The 15680-nt window shown below is 65.8% G+C and overlaps 1 protein-coding gene across 1 annotated transcript in view; it reads left to right on the top strand.

The window, feature by feature from the left end:
- Positions 1–4543: 4543 nt before the first annotated feature.
- Positions 4544–15680, top strand: part of MUC5B (mucin 5B, oligomeric mucus/gel-forming) — a 38076-nt gene continuing 26939 nt past the window's right edge. The window contains 19 exon segments of the mRNA XM_017874679.1: positions 4544–4613; positions 7096–7152; positions 7636–7707; positions 8046–8307; positions 8462–8576; positions 8740–8830; positions 9107–9213; positions 10347–10548; positions 10939–11064; positions 11461–11578; positions 11679–11817; positions 12161–12271; positions 12689–12758; positions 13161–13298; positions 13703–13867; positions 14155–14249; positions 14352–14478; positions 14728–14983; positions 15508–15563. Of these exon segments, the coding sequence (XP_017730168.1) occupies positions 4544–4613; positions 7096–7152; positions 7636–7707; positions 8046–8307; positions 8462–8576; positions 8740–8830; positions 9107–9213; positions 10347–10548; positions 10939–11064; positions 11461–11578; positions 11679–11817; positions 12161–12271; positions 12689–12758; positions 13161–13298; positions 13703–13867; positions 14155–14249; positions 14352–14478; positions 14728–14983; positions 15508–15563 (2377 nt within the window).

The following is a 15680-nucleotide window of genomic DNA, read 5'->3' on the forward strand; positions in this document are numbered from 1 at the left end:
GGAAGCGGGTGGGGAGACAGGCAGAGAAGGGGGTCTGTGCAAAGACCAGGAGAAACCAGAGACAGGTGGTGGGGAAGCCGAGGCCTTCACACAGGGCAGGGGCCATCCTGGGGGGGTCTCTGTGTCTTGCAGCCCCTGTGCAGGGCATCCTTAGAGCAGGGGCAGCTCAGGGCACTGGGATGTCCAGGTCCTGCCATCCCGCAGCTTCACTTCCTGCCAGGTGATTCCACGCCCCCATTCATGCCTGTCGCTCAGTGGCCCGGGGTCTAAGGGCCATGAAGACCCAATGTGCCCCCACCTGCTGCTTCTGGACACCAGGCGCTGGCTCTTGAGACCCCTGGGCTTTGCTGGACACCTCCTCAGGTATACTGGGCCAGGGGACAGGGGCCTGGCCATCCCAACACCCAGGAGCAAGCAGCCTGTCACCTGCCAGGGGCCCCGAGGCCTGGAACACCTTCCTACTGGGCCCACTCAGCGCTGGACCTGTCCCGCTCGGTCACACACTGGGACCCTCGGCCCAGGAGCAGGTGCGCCCCCAGGAGCGTGGGTGTGGCCAGGAGCCGGGGGGAGCCCTGTGCCAGGGAGCAGGAGGCTGCCGAGGTGAAGAGTCCCACACAGTCACCACCCCCTGTCCCCAGCACAGCCTGGGGCCTGGCTCCGAGCAGACCAAGAGTCCATCCCTGCTTTGTGACCCCCTGGGCTGTGCCTGATACCCCAGGTGTCCAGTGTGGAGCTGGGGCCCAGCTCAGTGCCCGGGGCCTGATGGATGCTGGGGCCCAGCTCAGTGCCCAGGGGCTGATGGATGCTGGGGCCCGGCTCAGTGCCTGGGAGCTGATGGACCCTAGGGTCTGGCTTAGTGCCCGGGGCCTGATGGATGCTGGGGCCCAGCTCAAACCTGCATCGCTGTGGTTGGGGGAGGGGAAGGTTGAGCCACATGGGGACCCCAGCCCCAGGGACGACTCTTTGCGGCGGCCAAGCCCTCCAGGTGGCTCCCCAGGGCTGAGGGGCTGGGCTTGGGGCAGCTGGTGAGAGCAGATGGTGGCTCTGACCACTGGTGCCTGGAGGGCCTCTGGAGGGGTCTGTGGGGTCCCAGGCAGGTCCTCATTCATGGCGGGATTAATCCCCCTTGGGTTCCGTGTCACCCAGGCTGCCCCTTTGTCCCCACTACCCCCTGGCCAGATGATAGACAGTAACCCGCCCAGGGCTGGAACTGGCTCAGACCCCGTCAGAGCCGCAGGGCAAGTTCTTGGCACGTCTGAGGCGGGAGGCTCCTCTGCGCTGCAGGAGGCTATGCCCGGCCCCCCTTCCCGGCAGGAACCGGCTGCGTCCCTTTCCTTCCTTTATCTCCTGTTTTCAGCGCCTTCAACTGTGAAGACGCAAACTCTTCAAACACACTGAGCAAACAGGCCAGACTCCCGGGGCCGCATCCGGGATGTCTCAATAGCTGTGGCCTTGACGTCCACCTCGGACCCCTGCCCCGGACCCAGCCCAGTCCCCAAGGGGCCCTCTGCCCGGGGAGGTGCCTAGTGGGAGGGACGAGGGCAGAGTCAGGGCCCCCACTTGTTTGGTGTCACTACGTGCCAGTGGCCACAGGCGGGCGAGGCTCTTCCAGGGTGGAGGCGGGGAGGGTTGGACCACAGGCACTGAGCTGGGACAGGGGAGCTGCTGAGGGTCCCAGCTCTGCCGCGGAGAAAATGCTATCTCGCTGATGCAGAGATGCCCGGCCCACTTGAGCTGGGGGTGAGGGGACTGCTCCCCAGTGGGCCGCCAGCCCCCATGAAGGCCGCAGACACTGGCCGTGGTCAGGGAGGGCAGGGGACAGGAGTAGGGGCCAGCAGGGGAGACCCCAGGCTTGGCCCCAGCACCCAGGTGGGCATCAGCTTGTGAGCTGGAGCCGCGGGCACGGAGTGGGGAGGCCACGAGGGCTAGTGGCCGAGGTGGGAGACCTGGGTGGGTGTGTCGTGGGGACGTCTGCAGCAGAGGCCCGGGCAGCAGGCACACCCCTCCCCCCGGGTGCGAGGGACAAGGCGCCACAGTGTCAGGGAGCCCCCCATTTGCCCAGCCTGGCCTGGAGCAGGCAGGTAGGCCAGGGAGAGGGGTCTGGCTGGGGCCTGGGAGCAGTCACAGCCATGAGCCAGGGGTGGGGGCTCTGGCCCACCCTCCAGACCATCCTCAAGGCCCACTGGCCCAGGCATTCCCTCCCACCCCTCCCGCAGTGCCGTGCTGCAGTGGGGACTACCATCCCGGATATGAAAGAGAGCTTGGAGACTCCAGCCAGAGACCTCGAAAACTTCAGCTTTGGAAATGATGTCAGTGGCGTGGGGGGAGCACAGGCTCTGGAGTCCCAGAAGTGAGCGGGGAGCAGGTGTCTGCACTGTGCTGAGATCTGGGAGACCCCTCCTCCAGCCCAGGCACAGGGCCAGGCAGAAGCCCAAGGTGTGCCCTGAGTTAAAGAAATCGCCACAAAGGGAGAAGGCAGGTCCCAGCTTCCGCCACAGGCCTTGCGCTCTGAGCAGTCGCCTGGGGGCCTCAGCCATGAGGGGGTGACAGGTGGCAAAATGGGCCAGGTCCATTCACATTGCTGTGCAGGTGTCTCTGCCCTCCATTTCTAGAACGTTCCCATCTTCCCAAGCTGAAACCCTGTCCCCATGAAACACCAGCTCCCCATCCCCTCTGCCAGCCCCTGGCGCCCACGGTCTATGCTCTGTTTCTGCGGGTCTCATGACTCCAGGGGCAGCACACGAGCGGCCCCTTCTGCCTTTGTCCTCTGTGTCCACGTACCTCACTCTGCACAGTGTCCCCAGCTTCCCCCCTGGAGCAGCCTGGGCCAGCCTCTCTTTTTCACGGCTGAACTCTATTCCACCACACAGATCGGCCTCACAATGCTGGCCCAGTCCTCCATCCAGGACACATGGGCAGCTTCTGCCCTTTGTCAGTGATGCTGCTGTGAACATGGGGGTGCAAATGTCCCTCATGACCCGCCTTCAGTTCTTCCGGGGACAGACCCAGAGTGGAGTTGCTGGTCACCCCCACCGGCAGGGCACAGGGCTCCGGGTCTCCACGTCTCTGCCAACACTTCTTACTTCATGTGTTTCTTGATCCCCGCCATCCTATTGAGCGTGAGGCAGGTCAGAAACTTTGAAGACGGGCTTTCCTCTTGCCCCAGAACTTCCACTTCTAAGAATTTAACTTCAAAAGCCAAACGCAGGGGAGCTGGCGCAGGGCCCCCGTGGTGGGGACTGTTACGCAAACAAAACAACAGACCTGGAAGCCAACCTAGGGTCCCCGTGGGGTCGGACGAGGTCACACCACCCGACCTGGTGCTTCCCGGAAGCCTAGGGTCTGTGCCACGGAGCGTTCAGGACGCTGGTGGCCAGGGAGCCAGAGGGTGGGAGCATCTCAAGTGCAGGTCACACGGGCAGGAGGCGTTTGCAGGAGGTGTTTGCAGCGCGGACGGAGTGTCCTGTAGATGACACTGTCTGCCCTGTAGATGACGTTGGTCGGGGAGGTTTACCACGTGGCCCCCGGGGAAGCCCACCTGGCCCCAGTGGAAGGTGCTAGGCTTCTGCGGCTCCCACCTGGGGCAGGCTGAGGACCCCGGGCAGGTCCAGGACCTCCAGGAGTCGCTGCTTCCTCAACCCTGCCAAGGTTAATGAGGGGCCCAGAGTGAGGTGGAGGCCAAATGGGACTCAGGGCTGGAGACTCTGGCCTGGCTGGATCAGGGCTGGCATTGGACAAGCACAGCTGACTCCCGATGTGCATGGCCAGGGGACACTCTGGGTCTCAGTTTCCCCTTGAACATGAACTTTGAAACAGATGAGCCCAGAGACCTCCCATGGTCTTCAAGGGGTTCTGGTCAGCTGGGCTGGGATCTCTAGAAATGGGGCCTCCTCCAGGGACTCCCACAAGCCACCCAGACTGAGCATCCTGGCCACGTGCACGCCTGAGCTGAGCAGGAGCCTCCCGGCCTTCCCGCTGGCTGAGCAGTGGCCGGAGAGGAGCTCCAGCCTCGTGGGCCCTCCCCGGGCCTTGGGCACCCATGGTGGAGCTGGGGGAGCTCCACCATGCCCCAGTGGGGGGGCACCCACTGGCTGGGGGAGCTGCCCAGAGGCTGGGGTTCCCTCTCAGCAGGAGCCAGAGTGGGGCTGAGTGTGAGACAGGCTGGCTGACCACCGTTTCCGGGGACCCTGTGTCCAAGGCCAGCCCTGCCCTCCAGCAGCTTTGCCATCTAGGAAGGTGCCAGGCGGGATGGGCCCTTCTCCTCTCCCTTCCGATTCTCAGAAGCTGCTGGGGGTGGGGGCGTCCTGGGCCTCAGGGCACAGAGCTGCAAATCCTTCCTGATCCAGGCCTCTCCCCTGCCACAGCCCCTCCCCGAGAGCAAACACACGTGGCTGGCGCGGGAAAGAGCAGGGTGCCCTGCGTGGCCTGGCCTGGCTTAAGGCCAAGACTCCCTGCTACATAAGCTGGGGCCCCCAGGGGAGCAAGCACCCGGCCCGGCTCCCTCCCTGCCCGTCCGCACCCCCTACCTGTGCCAGTCCCCAGGATGGGTGCCCTGAGCACGTGCCGGACGCTGGTGTTGGCTCTGGCGGCCGTGCTCCTGGTGCAGCAGGCAGGTAAGAGCTCCCCACTCAGCCCCCTCTCGGATGCTGTCTTCACGGTGGGGATCTCTGCAGGCCGCTTGCCTGGGACCTTCTCCTGCAGAGTGGACAGGTAGATCCCCCTAGGATCCCGAGTGTCCTGGATGGGACCCTACGTGTCCCCAACACAGAGCTCCCTGGCCCCATGGGCCCACAGTGTCAGGGAACTCAGGGACTGGCTTGGATGGGATGTCCAGGGGAAGTTGGGCCCCTGACCTCAGGACAAGGACCCTGGGAGACCACCGAAAGGGTCTTGGTCTTGGGGGTGAGACAGGAGTGGGCAATGGGGGAGGGGCCACGGCTGCGGGTCTCTCTGGAGCCCTGTGAGGCCCAGGCATCAGAATGAACAGGGGTGGGCTTAGTGTGGGCCCCTGCCCAGGACCGGCTTTGCCCTTCACGACCCACCTGGGGATCACAGCTGGCAGGGCAGGTGAGGGCACCACCCTCAAGGGTTGCACAGCCAGCCACGAGAGCCCCGGCCTCAACCCACGCGTGACTCCCACAGGTCATCTGTGGGTATCTCAGGCCGCACGGGCTGCCTGGCTCTCAGCCAAGCTTTTTCCCTTGTCTGCTGTCTCTTGGCCAGAGCCGCAGCTTTAATACTTACTGTCAACAGAGAAAGATGCGGCCCCAGGGGCCACCTGGAGACACCCAGCCGGGCTGGCCAGGAGGCAGCCGCAGCCCCTCCCTGCCCTGCCATCCACCCCCTCCCAAGCTTGGGATCTGGGCTAGGCAGGCGAGGCTCCCCGGGGGCTCTCTGTCCGTGGAAGGGAGGCTGGGTGGTCAGCAGGGCTGGAGGCAGGGGGCTTCCCCCAGTGGCTCCCAACTTGGGCCTGGGGGGAGCTGCCTCTGGCCGCAAGGTTTGGGCGCTGGTTTGACCAGAATAGCCACATCCTTGCATCTAGTTCTTCCAGGCCATGCAGCCTGGGCTCCCCTCACCCGAGCAGGCAGGGCCCAGGGACTGTCAGCCCCCACGTCCTCCAGTTCTCCATGCACATCCAAGTTGGGGAGATCAAGCCCTCGGCAAGAACTGTGCTTTAGTCACAAGACGCACGTCCTATGGCCGGGGCAAGGCGGGCCCTGCACAGAGCGGCTTCACGTTAGGGGACACACCCCAGGGTGATGGGATGGCTGGTGGCAGGCACTTCTCTGGCCTCAAGATGGAGGCCCAGGTGGCCCAGTCCAACGAGGGCACGGCATGGAGCAGATGACCAAGGGCAGTCAGCTTGGGTGGGGAGGGGCTGCCTGGGTGGGGAAGGGCTGCCTGGGGCTGGGCAGGGGCTGCTGGGGTGGGGAGGGGCTCCCTGGGGTAGGGAGGGGCTGCCTGGGGCGGGCGCCAGTGCGTGGGAGTGGCTGAGTGGGCCGGCACCCGTGGGCAGGGCTGTGGGCTGGGGGTTGGGGTGGAGGACACAGGGAGCAGCTGGCCTTCTGGGAAAGGCAGTCAACCTGGACCTCTGGAGGCGGCCCCTGCTGTGGTTCCCAGATGTCAGCAGGACCTGACTGGAAAAGCCAGGCAGGGCCAGGCCAGAGCGCAAACCACAGGGGCTGGCCCCTTGCTGAGCCCTGACGGTGCTGTGGGGGCTGGGGCCTCACCTCCCGCCTCCCCAGGAAGCACAGGTTTGGGCTGGGCCATCTCAGATCAGGCTCCAGGGAGGGAGGAGCTCTGGGGCCCGGTGAAGGGGGCACCCCAACCCAAACCGAGCAGACAATGGCCTGGGGGCCGGGGGGCCAGGGGGCCTCAGAGTCCTGGGGTTGGCGCTGCCTCTTCCCAGGTTCTCAGCCCAGAGTCCAGCCTCCATGGGACTGGTGGGTGAGGCCTTGCCCAGAGGTGGTGGTCAGCCTGGGGGACCTTGGCGCCATCCCAGTATCTACAGCCCCGAGGCCTGCCCCCACCCCGCCCCACTCGCCCGGACTTAGGGATCTAGTTCGAAACTGGCTCTGGGCTTAGGTTTCTGCTAAGTCACGCCTGGAAGGTTCCAAGTGTGTCCTCCCAACAAAGCTGGCCTTTGTCCTTCTCCAGGGGACGTGTGGGATGAGGCGGAATCCCCCCTTGGGGCGGCCAACGCCTTTTCCTGATTCCGTTTTCTCCCCCATCACTTCAGAAGGAGGCACCATCCCTGCATGTCAGTTGGGGCGGGCTGGGGTCCCTGGACAGGTGCAGGTCGTGCCGGGGGCAGCTCAGGGCTCCCAGCTGGAGGCTTCCATCCCGCAGGCTTTCCACAGCATTGAGTGGCGGGGGAGGCATCTGTGGTTGACAGTTGGGGTGGCCTGAGCGTCTGGGGAGGAGTCCCGGCCTTGGCCAGAGTGTGCTGTGCGGGTGACCCTGCAGAGCGTGGAGACAGTCACTGTGGACCCCACATGAGGCTGCCGCACCAGGGATGTAGCCGGGTCCACGGTCGGGTTCGTGGCCAGCAGCCACATCTGGTTCCTCATTGACTCCCATCCCCTCTTCCCACAGAGACCCGGGGCCCTGCGGAGCCAAGCTGGGGGAGTGCAGGGCCCACCACAGATGGCGGTACGTGGCCAGGCCTCGGGTGGGGGTTCTGACCAGGCTGGAGGGCTGGGATTTGGGCTGGGACAGGCAGAGGCCTCTCCGAGCAGCCATGCATCCGACAGAGACCCTCCCTGGGTCCCCTGCCCAGGACAATGTCCGGCACCTGAGGCGGAGCTGAACGCTCCAAAGAAGAGGAAAGTGCAAAGCAGAGAGACGTGCGCACACACATGCACACACACACGCACACACACACGCACACACGTGCAGGCACACGTGCGTCCACACTTGCACCAGCACACACACGTGTGCACACAGGCCAAAACACAAGGCAGCAGTGTTTGTGAGCAGACAGGGCCAAGGGTAGAGGGGCTGCCTTGTCCCCAGCCCATCAGTTTCGGGCTCCCCTTCAACTCTGGTGGCTGGCGAGGAGGGTGGGACCTGGGGAGGGCGTCTCTGCTGCCCCTTCCCGGCCACGTTCCTGGGGTGACCGGCCTTCGCCCACAGGTGCCCCGACGTCCTCGCCCACCCGGCGTGTGAGCTTTGTTCCACCCGTCACTGTCTTCCCCAGCCTGAGCCGTAAGCAGACGCTGCCCCTGCTGGCTGGGAAGGGGGTGTTTGCCAGCCCCAAAGGTGGGGGCCCAGATCTAGGGGTGCAGCTGCCACCAGGTGGGGCCATTGGGCCAGACTCAGAGTCCTCCCTCTGGGCAGTCTCCTGATCACTGGCCGCCTTGGGGGATGGGGGTGGGTCAGGGGTCTTGGAGCGAAATAGAGGCAGCCCAGGGTGAACCAGGCAGGGCACAGCCAGCAGCCGACCATGGGCTTTTCTGCTCCAAAAACCAGGGCGCCTCAGCCCAGGGGAGGCTACCCCGTGGGGGGCTGGCATGGGGGTGGGCCTCATCCCACGTTCCCCGCAGCCCTGAACCCGGCGCACAACGGGCGGGTGTGCAGCACCTGGGGCGACTTCCACTACAAGACCTTCGACGGCGACGTCTTCCGCTTTCCCGGCCTCTGCAACTACGTGTTCTCCGAGCACTGCGGCGCTGCCTACGAGGACTTCAACGTCCAGCTGCGCCGAGGCCTGGTGGGCTCCAGGCCTGTGGTCACCCGTGTTGTCATCAAGGCCCAGGGGCTGGTGCTAGAGGCGTCCAATGGCTCTGTCCTCGTCAACGGGCAGCGGTGAGCCGGCCACCCTGGGGAGAGGCGAGGGCTGGGCCACGTGGTATGACCTCCCCACACAGCCGTGTCTGACCTGGGCCAGGGCTGGGGTGGGGTTGGGCGGGCGGGCAGCTGGGATGGCTGGGCCCAGGGAGAGACCCAGCTGTCTGTGCAGGGAGGAGCTGCCTTACAGCCGCACTGGGCTCCTGGTGGAGCAGAGCGGGGACTATGTCAAGGTCAGCATCCGGCTGGTCCTGACCTTCCTGTGGAATGGAGAGGACAGTGCCCTGGTGAGGAAGCCCTCTCATCCCTTGCCCCTCCAGGCCTGGCCACAAAAGCCCCACCGGGGGTTGAGGGATGCCTCCCTGGGCTTGGGGTCACAGGGCTTGGGGCATGTTGCCAGTGGGGGGATCAGAAGTCCTGAGCCTGGAGCTGCTCCTCCCCCACTCTCAGCTGGAGCTGGACCCCAAATACGCCAACCAGACCTGTGGCCTGTGCGGGGACTTCAACGGCCTCCCAGCCTTCAACGAGTTCTATGCCCACAGTGAGTGCCACCTGGGTGAGGGGGCGGTGACTGATTATGTCAACCAGCCAAGGGTCACAGTCCCATGGAGGCTGGGAGGGGGTAGAGTGGGGACCGGACACCGGGCAGGGAGGGGCCGCAAGGGCTGTGCCCTACATGGTGGGAGGAGCGCCCGTCGGGGACATCGGGCCCTAGGCAGGAGTGGGAGTCTTCTGGCCTGGGCTCAGGAAGTGGGAGCCCATACCCTGTCCCCGGGATCCCCTCAGAGCCACCACACTCCTGCTTTCTTCCCGGCAGACGCCAGACTGACCCCACTCCAGTTTGGGAACCTGCAGAAGTTGGATGGGCCCACGGAGCAGTGCCCGGACCCGCTGCCCTTGCCGGCCAGCAATTGCACAGACGAGGTGAGTTTCCCCCCAGCCCCCAGCTCCTGGGCAGGGACGGCCTCCAGAGGTGAGGCCCTCGCTCCTGGGCAGGGATGACCTCCAGGTCGGGGGGAGCCAGGACGAGGTCTGAGGAACGTTCCCAGCTAGAGGAGAGATGGTGGCGTTGGAGGGAGGCCTGGCAGCCACCCTCTGTGTGCTCAGTTCCATGGTACACACTGTCCGAGTGTGGTGATGTGCATGTTCCTCAGGCCATGCGTGTTCCCAGCTGTGCGAGCAAATATAGGCCCATGCTGCACGGGCTGGGCTGAGGGTGGGTACTCTGGGAGCCTGGAGCCAGCTCTTCCCACCAGCAGGGGGACTCAGAAGGGGCCTGGAGGCTCCATGATCCCTAAATCAGCAGAATCTCTGAGCCTTAAATTGTGCATTGAATGACAGCAGCAGCCCCCCTGGGAGCCGGGCCCCACAGCCGGCAGCCCGGGGCCTGGGAAGGGAGGACACTCAGCACTGGACTACCCTGAACTTGCCAGGCTACCCGGAGAGGGAGGGCTGCCACCTCCCCTCCTTGGCTCTGCCTCCTGGGGCGGGGCCTGCACCTGCCCTCCTTGGCTCCGCCTCCTGGGGCAGGGTCTGCACCTCCCCTCCTTGGCCCCGCACCTCCCCTCCTTGGCCCCGCACCTCCCCTCCTTGGCCCCGCCTCCTGGGGCGGGGTCTGCACCTCCCCTCCTTGGCTCTGCCTCCTGGGGCGGGGTCTGCACTTGCCCTCCTTGGCTCCACCTCCTGGGGTGGGGTCTGCACCTTTCTTCAGAGAGGCGGGGCCTCCACCTCCCCTGCTTGGCTCTGCCTCGTGGGGCAGGGTCTGCCTCCTTGGCTCCGCCTCCTGGGGCAGGGTCTGCACCTTTCTTGGGCGCTCACTCCGTGGGCAAGCACATCCCAGGTGGGGGATTCAGAGTCATGGGTCACTCCCCAAGGGCCAAGCAGAGCTCTGCACCGGCAGCTACACGGCCACAGTGGGTGGAAGGGATGGGGCTGGGTACAAGAAACCCGGATGGGGAGAGGGCTTCCCAGCCTGGCCTGCCATGGGTCCTGTTCCAGCACTGTGGCAGCCCCCATGGAGGGCAGGGGTGCCCAGCCTGGCCCACTGTGCTCCCCAGGAAGGCATTTGCCACCACACCCTGCTGGGGCCAGCCTTTGTGGAGTGCCACGCACTGGTGGACAGCGCCCCGTACCTGGCTGCCTGCACCCAGGACCTGTGCCGCTGCCCCACCTGCCCATGCGCCACCTTTGTGGAATACTCACGCCAGTGCGCCCACGCAGGGGGCCAGCCGCAGAACTGGAGGCGCCCTGAGCTCTGCCGTGAGTGCTCCCAGGGCCTTTGACAAGGATTGCGCTGGAGAGAAGGGGCATTGGGAGCACTTTGGGGGCCATGGGGGGGTGGGGAGGCCTGGGGGACAGGGGTGGAGGGCAAAGGACACACCCCAGGCACAGTGGGCAGAGGCCACCCCAGGACCCCAGGAGGGGATGGTGCCTCCGGGGGCTACAGGAGAAGAAGAGGCTGTGCAGGTGGTGGGGGCTGGGACTGGAGGGTGGAGCTGCCATGATGAGGGGCATCAGGGCCACCCCCAGGCCCAGCTCTGGCTTCTGCGGACTTGACGGCATGTGGAAGGCAGTGGAAGGCGGCTGGGGCTGACCACGCGGGCAGTACAGGGCCCTTCCCCTGGCCCAGCCCCGCCTCCTTTTGTGCAGCCCGGACCTGCCCTGTCAACATGCAGCACCAGGAGTGTGGCTCACCCTGCGTGGACACCTGCTCCAACCCCCAGCGTGCGCAGCTCTGCGAGGACCACTGCGTGGATGGCTGCTTCTGCCCCCCAGGCAGGTCTCGCGTGCCCTGGGCCCCCTCAGGGGGCTTTCATGTCCCTGTTCCCAGCCCCGCTGCCAGCCTCATCAGGCCTGGAAGCAGAGTCCCTCATGCCAGAGGGTCCCACCAGAGGGCCCAGGGTGGGAAGGGCACTGGCTGGGAGGGTGCCGGAAGACCCAACAGTGCGTGGAGGGAGGCAGAGCAATGCCATGAGCTAGCTGGGTCTGGTAGGGAAACTGAGGCCCAGAGGTGCTTGGTGTTCATCCAAGCGGGTGGGGCTCAGGGCAGGGGTAGTGTCCTGGAGCAGGAGTTCCTCCCCGAGGGAGGCAGCTTGTCCCCAAGGCTGGGGGTCTTCTGACCTTGGTGTCCCCCGTGCATGGGCCGGTCCTGCCTCACGCCCCGCCCCACAGGCACGGTGCTGGATGATGTCACACACTCTGGCTGCCTGCCCCTCGAGCAGTGCCCCTGCACCCACGGCGGCCACACCTACAGCCCGGGCGCCTCCGTCAACACCACCTGCAGCTCCTGGTACTTATGAACCCGCCAGCCTCCACCTGGGGTGGGGGTGTGGAGGGTGGGGCCCACCTCCTCCTGACATGTCTGTTCTGCTCATGGCCTCCCTCCCCAGCACCTGCTCTGGGGGGCTGTGGCAGTGCCAGGACCTGCCGTGCCCTGGCACCTGCTCCGTGCAGGGTGGGGCCCACATCTCCACCTACGACGAGAAACTTTACGACCTGCATGGCGACTGCAGCTACGTTCTGTCCAAGGTCTGGGCACAGGGCTGTGTCTCCGGACACCCAAGCCCTCCCGGGATCCGCACGCCCCTTCCGCCCAGGGGAGGCCCCCACGATGGTCACAGAGGGCCGGATGTCCCTGCTGGGGGGGAGCCCTGGGTCCCCATGATGGTCATAGAGGGGTGGTTCTCCCTGCTGAGCATCACGGGGCCAAGAAGCCCCCAGGCCCTGAGACAAGCCACTGGGAGGTGACCAGAGGTGCCAAGGGCCACCTCCCCACGGAGACACATCCCCCACATGGGCGTCCCCAGCACGCTTTTGGGGGGCCCCCACATCATCGAGCCAGGCCCAATGCACGCGTGGGTCCTTCCCCCAGAAATGTGCTGATGGCAGCTTCACCGTGCTGGCCGAGCTGCGGAAGTGCGGACTGACGGACAACGAGAACTGCCTGAAGGCCGTGACGCTCAGCCTGGACAGCGGGGACACGGTGAGTTACTCTTAGCCTGGATGGAGGGGACACGGTAAGGGCCTGGCTGGGGCCCTGGGCTGGGACAGGAAGGGGCGTACGAAGGTGTGCAGGGAGCGAGTATGGTCAGGTCCCCCCTCCCGCCCTGAGGTCAGGTCCCCCCTCCCGCCCTGAGGTCAGGTCCCCCTCCAGCCCCAAAGTCAGGGGTCCCCCCTCCCGCCCTGAGGTCAGGTCCCCCTCCAGCCCCAAAGTCAGGTTCCCCCTCCAGCTCCAAGGTCAGACCCTCCCGGGGGGAAAATGCAGAGCCCACCGCAGGTCCAGGCCTGAGCTTCTTGTGGGCTGTCCGCAATGGGGGCCCCTGGGCAGGCCACCCCCTCATTTGAGAGTCGGGAACAGGTTCCTCTCCAGAGCTGACCTCCTGCCCGCCTCCTCCCGCAGGCCATCCGGGTCCAGGCAGACGGCAGCGTGTTCCTCAACTCCATCTACACGCAGCTGCCCCTGTCGGCAGGTACGTGGCTCTCCCAGGACGGCTGGGCCGGGTGGCGCCTCCTAGCAGGGGAGGCTCCCACAATCTGGGCAGCGTCCGCTCCATCCCCTGCTAGTTCTCCGTGGCCTTGGGCAGCTCCAAGAGCTTCCTGTGCTCGGTTTCTCATCTGCAGAGTGGGAATGCCAGGCTCCCATCCAGGCAGCTGTGGGGAACCCACATCCAACTCGCTCAGCCCCGCTCTGTCGGGGAGCCCAGTCTCCACCTGAGCCCGCTTGGCGGCCACAGGCCTGGGACAGGCAGCATGAGGGCTCCTGGCCACTCCTGGGTCTCATTCCTGGGTCTCAGTGGGGATGCCCTGCCCCTCCCATCTGGCCAGATCTGGCCCTGCACCCCTGACCGGCCTCTCTCCCACACTCCCGGCAGCCAACATCACCCTGTTCACACCCTCGAGCTTCTTCATCGTGGTGCACACAGGCCTCGGGCTGCAGCTGCTGGTGCAGCTGGTGCCGCTCATGCAGGTGTTTGTCAGGCTGGACCCCGCCCACCAGGGCCAGATGTGCGGTGAGGCTGGGCAGGAGCCTTCAGGGACAGGGCCAGTGGGGACGGGGCCTGGACTAGCGCCAGGCTGCAGGGAGGGGCAGGCAGAGGCGGGCAGGGGACAAGGGAGAGGGCTGCTCCCAGGGCAAGGCTGAGACCCTGGTGCCAGCACAGGACGCCAACATCTGACTGGCGGCCCTGGAAGCAACCAGCCGGGAGGTTGGAGCAGGCAGCCCTGCCCTGGCTCAGGCCAGCTTTGCACAGGGGCTGCCCCCCACTGGGGCTTATCTGCAGAGGGTTCTGGAAGTAGAATCCTGGGACAGGGCTCCCAGCCGTTCCACCCTGTGTGGTGCCTAGAGGGATGGCAGGGGCCAGGAGCCGGATGGGCCCAACAGCGGCTGCTGACATCCCCCAACCCTGGCTCACAGGCCTGTGTGGGAACTTCAACCAGAACCAGGCTGACGACTTCACAGCCCTCAGCGGGGTGGTGGAGGCCACAGGCGCAGCCTTCGCCAACACCTGGAAGGCCCAGGCCGCCTGTGCCAATGCCAGGAACAGCTTTGAGGACCCCTGCTCCCTCAGTGTAGAGAATGGTACTCCTCGCCCCCACCCCCACAGTCACCCCAGGCTCAAGTGCCACCTAGCACCTTCCTGTCCCCTGGGCCACGGGGACCCCGGGTGGGATTGGGGACCCCATGGAGGCGGGTGGAAGGCATTGGGAGGAGGTGCTTGGGACCAGGCGGCCAGAATCCCCCAAGGTGCAGCAGGTAAGCCCCAAATTCCAACTCACTGTTCCCCAGGCTGAGGGGGTGCAGGCCTGCATGTTGGGGATGTGGGCTTTGTGGCAGGGCATGGAGATGGGGCCGGGTCTTCCCCACAGAGAACTACGCCCGGCACTGGTGCTCACGCCTGACTGACCCCACCGGCTCCTTCTCGCGCTGCCACTCCGTCATCAACCCCAAGCCTTTCCACTCAGTAAGAGGCCGTGAGGCCAGATCCCTACACCTGAGCAGGATGGGTGGGGGAGCCCTGGCGGGCTGGGGTCCCTGACGCCCCGATGCCCGCCCACCTCCGCAGAACTGCCTGTTTGACACCTGCAACTGTGAGAGGAGCGAGGACTGCCTGTGTGCCGCACTGTCCTCCTATGTGCACGCCTGCGCCGCCAAGGGCGTGCAGCTCAGCGGCTGGAGGGACGGCATCTGCAGTGAGTGCCTGCACTGGAGGGGGGATGTGTCCACGCTGCGTGGGGTCGGGGGACCCCGGCCAGCAGCAGCCGTCACTCACACGGTTCTCAGCCCAGAGCTTTGTGCCTCCTCATCCCAGCCTCGCAAGAACCTCGTATCCTTGCGATCGCCACGTCACAGACAGGGATGCTGAGTTGAAGATGGGGTGGGCGGGGGCTGGCCAGGCTGCTCGGCTGCTGACCTGTCCTCCCTGGTCCCACTGACCATAGCCAAGTACATGCAGAACTGCCCCAAGTCCCAGCGCTACGCCTACGTGGTGGACGCCTGCCAGCCGACTTGCCGCGGCCTGAGTGAGGCTGACGTCACCTGCAGCGTTTCCTTTGTGCCTGTGGACGGCTGCACCTGCCCCATGGGCACCTTTCTCAATGACGCAGGGGCCTGTGTGCCCGCCTGGGAGTGCCCCTGCTATGTTCACGGCACCGTGCTGGCTCCTGGAGAGGTCGTGCATGACGAAGGCGCTGTGTGGTAAGGGGCTGGGCAGGGGGGAAAGCAGGTCCCCGAGTGCTCCTCAAAGCCACCTCCCGCCCTCCCCGAAGGCTTCTGTGCCTCCCCCCGAGGGTTCTGAGACACGAGGGGCCAGGCTGGGGAGGGCGGCACAGGGTGGACCCAGCACATTCTAAAGAAAATTCCCGGCTGGGAAAGAGGCCAGGAGTGGAGGTGGCCCTGGGAGGATGCCTGCTGGCTGTTCTCAGCTGGGTCCAAACAGCAGCCCCTGCCAGGAAAGGTGGGTGGTCCCCACTCCCACCCTGGGTTCAAAGGCTGCTCCTAACTGCAGGGTCCTGGCTGCTTTGTCACCCACCTGTGTGTATTTACCCACGCGCCTCCAGGGGATCTGGGGGCTCCCAGCGAGCAGTGGCAGGCACCGTCCGGTCTTACGAGGAGGAGGCCAGGCTGGGGAGGCCCAGCGCTCCGTGGGGGCTCGGGAGCCTGGGGGTGGGGTCTGTGGGGTGAGGGCTGCAGGTCCAGGCCATGCCGTCCATCTCTTGTAGTTCGTGTGAGGGTGGGAAGCTGAGCTGCCTGGGAGCCTCTCTGCAGAAAAGCACAGGTAAGTGCCACCCCCGCCCCGCCCTTCCCGGCCCTGCCCCACCCCGCCCAGCCCTGCACCACGCAGCCCCGCACAGCCCCGCCCCGACTCGCCCCGACTCGTCCCACCCCACCTGAG

Source organism: Rhinopithecus bieti, unplaced genomic scaffold (genome assembly GCF_001698545.2).
Source record: "Rhinopithecus bieti isolate Rb0 unplaced genomic scaffold, ASM169854v2 scaffold_9449, whole genome shotgun sequence".
Lineage (NCBI taxonomy): Eukaryota > Metazoa > Chordata > Mammalia > Primates > Cercopithecidae > Rhinopithecus > Rhinopithecus bieti.